This window comes from Morone saxatilis, unplaced genomic scaffold, assembly GCF_004916995.1.
Source record: "Morone saxatilis isolate NCDOM2014 unplaced genomic scaffold, NCSU_SB_2.0 Contig1, whole genome shotgun sequence".
NCBI classification, from domain to species: domain Eukaryota; kingdom Metazoa; phylum Chordata; class Actinopteri; family Moronidae; genus Morone; species Morone saxatilis.
In genome coordinates this window covers 9,559,212-9,566,766 of record NW_023339651.1, presented here as the reverse complement: position 1 = coordinate 9,566,766, position 7,555 = coordinate 9,559,212, and the positions used below count along the sequence as shown (strand labels likewise).

Here is a 7,555-nt window from a genome sequence, read left to right as displayed (position 1 = left end):
TTGCAGATTGCAGTTAACTGAACACCTCTCATGTCTGTATTTGACGACCTGGGAAGGACAATGAGCTGTGAAGTGTGTAGGAGGAACTAAAGGAAGGGCGCCAAACTTGCAAAAAAAAGCTCAAATCTAGAGCCAGTGTTTGGTTTGTTCGTTTTGGGCTACTGTAGAAACATGGCGGTTCAACATGGACTCCATTGAAGGTAACCAGCAGCATCTGTAGATAAAAACAGCTCATTTAAAGGTAACAAAAACACGTTTCCTATATTCAGGTGATTATACACTAATGAAAACATACATATTATATTCCACTTCTGCCAATAGATCCTCCTAAATGTTACACACTGGACCTTTAAGGTCTCATTTCACAGAGGCCTTCGGGTGTTGATTATAGTTCTTCTAAATAGTTCTGAACACTTAAGTCTTTACTGTGTAAATCTATCTAACCGCCATCCAACCACGTTTTGCAGGCGATGTGATTCCTCCAGAAACCACCCTGGTGTTTGACATCCATCTGTTGGATCTGTGGAACAAAGCCGACCTAGTTGTTACCAAAACCATCACCACTCCCAAAGACTGCAAGCGGTCTGTGATGCGCACTGACTTTGTGCGCTACCATTTCAACGGCACTCTGCTCGACGGCAGCGTCTTTGACTCCAGGTGAATTCTTGGCGTGGACGACTGTTGACGTTTGGTTGAAAGGTTTCCTGTCCAAAATGGTCCTTCTGACTTTTGCATGAAACAATTAATTAAAAGCTTAATGTCATTCTTATGTGAAGCCCTGTCCAAATGACAGCTCTTGTGTGTCATCCAGGTATGTTGTGTGTTTTGACTTTGCGCTTGTATGAGCCCTACGTAGCTACACAAGGAAGCAGACCCATGACTCCTTAGTGGGCGAGGGTTGGCTGATTAAGGGCATGGATGAGGGTCTGCTGGGCATGTGTGTGGGAGAAATCAGAAATATCGTCATCCCACCCTTCAAAGCCTACGGAGAAAAAGGATCGGGTGAGTACAAATGACATCAGAAGAGAGAGAGAGAGAGAGAGTAAATGAGGGTCAAACTAAAGGGGCTAAAAAAAAAAAGAGGTGATTGTTTACATTTGAACCCCCAAAATCTTCTCAATAAAATGCATATACACAGATGTACAAATACTTTTTCTTCATGGAACTTAAATCAATTCTCTAGTCTGGAGTTGTTGTTTTATTACTAGTGCTATAATGTTTATAAGAACTGGTCCCTGTTTGTTTACATGTACAAGGAGGCACATGAGGTACGTGAACATGGATGTAAACATTGCACACTTCACAATACTTTAAAAAAAGTTGGCAAATTATGATTGAGGGAGGAAATGCATTCATCATGTTTGGAAGGATATACAGTTTGTTTGTAAGTGACAAAGTGAGAATGTAAACATAACTTTTGTTTATGTACAAGAAAAACTCCACAGGGAACATTTAAGGTAGAAAAACAGTAAACTAAACTGAAGATAAGCAAAATAATCCCATGAACTGCTGATTTAGAAATATAACAAGCAAAAAGGATCTTATTTCAATATTTTAATTTACATATTATGTAATTTCCAGTTATACTTAATCAGCTAAAGGACCAGTGTGTAGGATTTTGTGGTATTTAGGTGGTGTCGTTGCAGATTGCAGCTCTCTGGCATCACTGTTCCCTTCCAAGATCCGACAAGTAATTGATGGTGTGATATAAATCAGGTCAAAACAACGTATTAAAAAAATCACCAAAATAAAACTCCCCTCTTTATAAAACCACTTTTCTTTTATGTTAATGTTGTCAGATGTTGGTAGGTGTATGGTCTGAAATTCTCCACCCTTTGATCACCAGGTACAGAGATTCCCTCCCAGGCAACCCTTGTGTTTAATGTCCTGTTGGTGGACATTCACAACCCAAAGGATAACATCACTGTTGACAACCAGGTGGTGCCTGAGTCGTGTACACGCAGGTCTGTGGTTGGGGATTACATCCGGTATCACTACAACGGTACCTTCCTGAACGGAGGCACCTTTGACACCAGGTGAGCTCAGGTCACACGGCAGTTATAATGCATTGTTTGGGGGATTAGTCTGCTGCTTGTTCTCTGCTGTGTCTTTTCTTTCGGTTTGTTGTGGGTATACAGAGAACCTAATTCCTGAGAACTGTAATCATAAACATGCAATCCTATTTTTAAACCATTCTCTAAATGTCAACCCATCACCTTAGTATAATTTCCTTTTAAGTATAATTCCAGTAAAAGCTACCCTTCTGGAAATTAAACCGTGCTCGTCTGTTACTGCCAACAGCTACCAGAGGAATAGCACATACAACACCTACATCGGTATGGGGTATGTGATTTCAGGCATGGATCTGGCCCTGCTGGGAGTCTGCATTGGAGAGAGGAGAAGAGTCATCATCCCCCCACACCTGGCGTATGGAGAGCAAGGAGCAGGTAAGTTGCTGTTACTGTCAGACTGAATTGATTTAAACTGATTTAATACAATCAGTGTTGACACACAGTTAAGGTTCTGGGAAAATAACCCATTAAAATCCATGGGAAATAGCATTTTAGAGCATTTTGGGGTAGAATATAAACCAAATAGATAATGACCCTAAGATATAGAGAGAACATCTTACAGTGAATATGTCATATACATGAACATATATATGACATATTTTCAGTTATTGTTCAGTAAATATAGGTGCTAAAATTAATAGTTTATTGACTCAGATCATTAATTTATCAAAAATGCCAGACACTTTGAAATCTAATCTAGTCTAATTGTGATTTATAAATGAAATACCTTTGGATTTTGGACTCTTAGTCAGACAAAATAAACAATTTAATGTCACTTTGGAAAACGGATCGGCATTTCTTCTTTCACAGTGTTATAGACTAAAAGATTAACTGAAGAAATAATTGAGAGATTAAACTAAAATGTTTTGGCCTGATAATCAGACTAAATTATATGTTTTGACAGGAAAACCAGATAACATAACCCAGGTCACTGTCACATATTTTCATGGTCACAGGTTGTGTATAAAGTTAAAAACACTGATGTTAAATGAGGCTATAAGCAGATCTCAGTGTATCTGAACTGTGAGTTACCATAAAGATTAAATATTGTCTACGTGTGGTCTTTCCAGGTGACGTCATCCCCCCTTCAGCTGTCGTGGTGTTCGACATTCACGTCATCGACTTCCACAACCCCAACGACACAGTGGAGATAAAGATCAACTACAGACCCGAGGACTGTAACGAGACCACCGGGGAGAACGACCTCGTCCGCTACCACTACAACTGCACCCTGGTGGACGGCACGCCGCTCTTCTCCTCGTGAGTCACACCGGACATTCCCCTATTTGTTTTGGATCGGTAAAAATAAACAATTAATTACCACTTTTAATTTGATTTCAACCCCCTTTCTCAGACACGACTATGAAAACCTTCAGGATGCGGTGCTGGGGGCGGACAAGGTGATCGACGGTCTGGACCAGGGCTTGCGAGGCATGTGCGTGGGAGAGAAGAGGGTGGTGACAGTGCCTCCTCACCTCGGCCACGGAGAAAAAGGAGGTGAGACTCCCGCTTTGTCTTGTAACAACCGAGAGCATGAAACACTACCACACTGTACTCTTTATTCTTTATCAGGAGCAAGATGGTTTGCTTTATTGTCAATGAAATAACTCCTCTGATTTATGAATTAAAACATTTGTTTTTTGAAGTTATGTTAATTCTGATGTCAGACTTTAGAAGTCAGGTAGTTCTACATATGCACAAGTACACTTCCCAGAGATACTAACAGTGTTTTTCTTACTTTCTGTCCATCAGCCACTGGTGTGCCGAGCAGTGCTGTGTTGGTCTTTGATATTGAGCTGGTGAGCTTTGAGAAGGGAGTGCCACCTGGTTACCTGTTTGTGTGGCTCCAGGACACTCCTGCAGACCTGTTCGAAGCCCTGGACACCAACAAGAACAAAGAGGTGCCCGAGGAGGAGGTATGTTACTGCTGACGGTGGAACCACCACCTACATTATTTCACATGGCCATACCACTGAGTTAAAATACTCCATTACCATTTGACTGAAGTAAAAATACAAAAGAATTAGTTTTTTAGTCTTTTGCAGATAAAGTATTTATTATATACATTATATTTTTGATTTGTTATCTTTTACTAATGCTTTCATGTGTAGTATAATTTTACTGTTGTTGTTGTTGGCTGAGGTTACAAACAAATAAATATTCTAAGTACTTTTACAGAAGTAAAGTATAAAATGTATACTAAAGTACAGTACTTGAGTAAAATTGATGGAGCCTATGATTAAACCCACTAAGATTTGAAAATAGAAACTTTGGCTCCATCTGGGGGTCATTGCAAGAATGATTCTGCTGTTTGTTACATTGATCTACAAAAACATATCATACTTAATAAGATATCAGAATAATTTAAGAGAGACATTAAAAGCACATTCTTGACCTTGGAAACATCTGCTGACAAAATAATCTCACTGAAAGGTCCATCTAGTGGCCATTCTGGAGCTTTCAATCACATTACATGATCTTCCATCTTGCTTGAAGAGAGAATGTTTAGTGAGTCACTTAAAAGACATAAAAAGTTGAGCCCCTTACAGACATGCACCCCTTTAACGTGTCAGTCTAAACTCAGTGAATAGATCACTGTTTATGAACGAGAGTAAAATATTAAGCTGTCACTGACTCTTCATCACATGATGACGAGTTAATTCTCTGACCTCCTGTGGACACAACCGGTGAGATAGTGTTTTCTTAATGCTAACATCTCAGACCTATCAACTGGAAAAGTCTCGTTCAACCTTTTAACTTTTATCTCTCGACACACTCTAGTTCGGGGAGTTCATCAAGCTGCAGGTGGCAGAGGGCAAAGGTCGCGTTAAGCCCGGACTGATCATGGAGCAGGTTATTGCCGACATGTTCAACAACCAGGACCGAAATAAAGATGGAGTGATCACGGCCGAAGAACTCAAACTGAAGGTAGAGGAGGACAAGGAAAGGGAAGCGGCGAGGCATGAGGAGTTGTGATGAGGACAAATGTTTTCATTCTCTCAGGGATGAACCCCGGCATCTTAAAAACAAGCAACAAGAGACTTTTCCTATACGCCATCATGGTTTATTACTTTCTGTACCACATTGGACAGTCTTTTGAAATGACAAGAAAATAGTGCAAATGGTCTTTTTGTGGAGTTTTGTGTTTTATGTTTGATTTTGATTATTGTATTTCAGAAAAACAAACAAGCACCTTTTTATTTTTCCCTGAAAGTCACATTGATTAAAATGTTTTTAAGAAAAAGACAATTTCATTTTTTTTTTTTCACCTGTATTTATGACAAAAAGAGATTTGCACCAATACATAAATTAACTGTTGTTAGAGGCTGAGATCACCTGTAAACAAAATGTGTTTTTTAAAGCTGCATTTTTTGGTGCAAGATACCGAGTTGCAACATTTCTCTAAGTTACACTTAATGGAGAAGTGCGCCAATTTGACAAGTCTTGTAAACCAGTCGTTTTACGGGTTTTGTCTCCGAACAAACTGTTGGAGGTTGAGTTGCATTGTAGGAAGGAAGTGTGGAATAAAAAAGATGATATCTCTTGTTCTCCTAAATCGATTTTGATACATTTTAGTGCAACACTAAATTGACAGAGTAACAAAAACACAATATTTTACCCAACACTACCACCTGTCTGATAAAAACACAATATGAGTGTTTAATCACAGATATTTGCCATATTAGTGATTACCTTTTATGATGGTGATCACACAAAAGTGACTTTGTAATGTAGAAATGTTGCACAAGAAGCTCTTTAATAAAATAACTTTTAAAAAGCTTTAAAAAAACACAAAAACTATTGGATACTGGTATCAACTTAGAATATAGGTATTATTAACATTGATGCATCTCTAATAGAATTTAATGATTTATGATAAATAAAATACCAGTTTTAACAAATGTGGACTACACATTACAAGTTAGTTAGGCCACATCTTTTCTTCTAACACACCTATATATAAGTGTAACCAGCTTATTGTTAAATCCTAATTTATAGCAGCCACAGTGTTTCAGTTGAAAGACAAAATACTTATTCCAGATTGTATATTCCCTTCTTGGGAATACTGCCATAACGTGTTTGTCTTCACTGTTTAGTCTTCAGGTTTAAAAAAAAGAAGAATAACTCACTTAACTAGTATAGCTTAAAGACTGTAAACTGTACCCTGCAAGTAAACTCGACATGAGCATCAAGTACTGGCAGCGTACACAGAGGTAATATACAGTACCCACGAAACACACCAGTGTCAAGTAGAAGACTGCAGATAAAAGAGTTTCAGCATCAGCCCATCCTCATACTGTAAATAAAGTAACATTTTGCAAGTAAAAATACTAAAAATGTGAACAGTTTTTGTTCTAAAAAGGGGAAGAGGACAGAAAATTACAAATACACTGTCATAGTTTGTACTGACACTTTTAAGAGGTTGCTGAATTGTTTTCAGAGGGAGTGCTGCTGATACATACTTTATGCATTTTAAACAAAAATCTCACTTAACTGAGTTCTGTTGAGGTGGAACATTGTTATTCTTGTGCTACGGTTCATTAAACAACAGGGAGAACAGAGTTATACTCAAAGCCAAGCCCTCGAAAAGTCTGTTAAGTTCCTGGCATAAATCACAAATTCTTCTGAATTGCAAATGCATGACCTAATTTAGATCTTTCAAAGCTTTGATATGCAGCGAATACAGGTCAGAACAGTGTCAAAATAAAAAGACTTCAGAGTAAAGAGTCCAGTGGTTTGAGGTAAGTGGTGAACGGAGTCCATCTGTGTGTATGTGGTCATAAAGTGTGCGGCTCCTCCCTGTGCGTCTTACTTGTTGTCTCTCGATGAGGTAATGTATCTGAGGACGGCGTTCGGAACGTCCATCGTCTCGTCCTTCACCAGTACGATGTCAAAGGAGTTGATGTACAACTCTTTTCTCTCTTCAACCTGAGACGCACAGAACAATTAGGACGCAATTTCTAAAACGTTACGTGCTGATATAACCAATCCCGGGATAACGCTGTCCGTTAGTCTGACCTGGTCGTTGAGGAAGCCGATGGTGAGGATGTTCTGGTGCTCCGCCACCCCGTCGGCCATGGTCAGGTCTCCTAAAGAGTCCCCCAGCAGCAGCACGTTGGGTCGACCCTGCAGCTCTCTGAGGCCAGCTGCGTGTGACAGAGCACCTTCCCTCTTGTTGAAGGTGTGGATCAGTTGGCCTTTGAAGGCTTGCAGGACCCCCTAAATCACAAGACAATGTTCAGTTACAGGTGATGCAGTAAAATAAGTTGATTTTTGTGTTAAAATATATGATACTGTTGCACTAAAGGTACATTAGTATAACATTTAGGAGGATCTATTATAGGGACTTCTTATCGTGGTTTTTCAGTCACCGTAGTTCCTCCTACACACTTTCCCAGCCAGTTCTCATTCCCAGAGACGTGAGCAGTGTTCAGTTAGTTGTAATCTGCAACTTCACAGCTAGGTGCCACTAAATCCTACAC

The 7,555-nt window shown here is 39.4% G+C and overlaps 2 protein-coding genes across 5 annotated transcripts in view; one reads left to right on the top strand and one right to left on the bottom strand.

The window, feature by feature from the left end:
* Nucleotides 1-5,628, top strand: part of fkbp10b (FKBP prolyl isomerase 10b) — a 6,681-nt gene extending 1,053 nt beyond the window's left edge. The window contains exons 3-10 of the mRNA XM_035661348.1: nt 468-657; nt 857-1,002; nt 1,847-2,036; nt 2,302-2,447; nt 3,143-3,332; nt 3,427-3,569; nt 3,825-3,988; nt 4,854-5,628. Coding sequence (XP_035517241.1) covers nt 468-657; nt 857-1,002; nt 1,847-2,036; nt 2,302-2,447; nt 3,143-3,332; nt 3,427-3,569; nt 3,825-3,988; nt 4,854-5,048 — 1,364 coding nt within the window. The 3' untranslated portion in view covers nt 5,049-5,628. The remainder of the gene's footprint in view (nt 1-467; nt 658-856; nt 1,003-1,846; nt 2,037-2,301; nt 2,448-3,142; nt 3,333-3,426; nt 3,570-3,824; nt 3,989-4,853) is intronic.
* Nucleotides 5,629-5,766: 138 nt separating this feature from the next.
* LOC118327872 (7-methylguanosine phosphate-specific 5'-nucleotidase-like) overlaps nt 5,767-7,555 on the bottom strand; it is a 4,819-nt gene continuing 3,030 nt past the window's right edge. For all 4 annotated transcript variants that reach the window (XM_035661399.1, XM_035661381.1, XM_035661391.1 and 1 more), the window contains 2 exons: nt 7,092-7,292; nt 5,767-7,001 (listed from right to left, as the gene is read on the bottom strand). In XM_035661399.1, the coding sequence (XP_035517292.1) occupies nt 6,882-7,001; nt 7,092-7,292 (321 nt within the window). In that variant the 3' untranslated portion in view covers nt 5,767-6,881. The remainder of the gene's footprint in view (nt 7,002-7,091; nt 7,293-7,555) is intronic.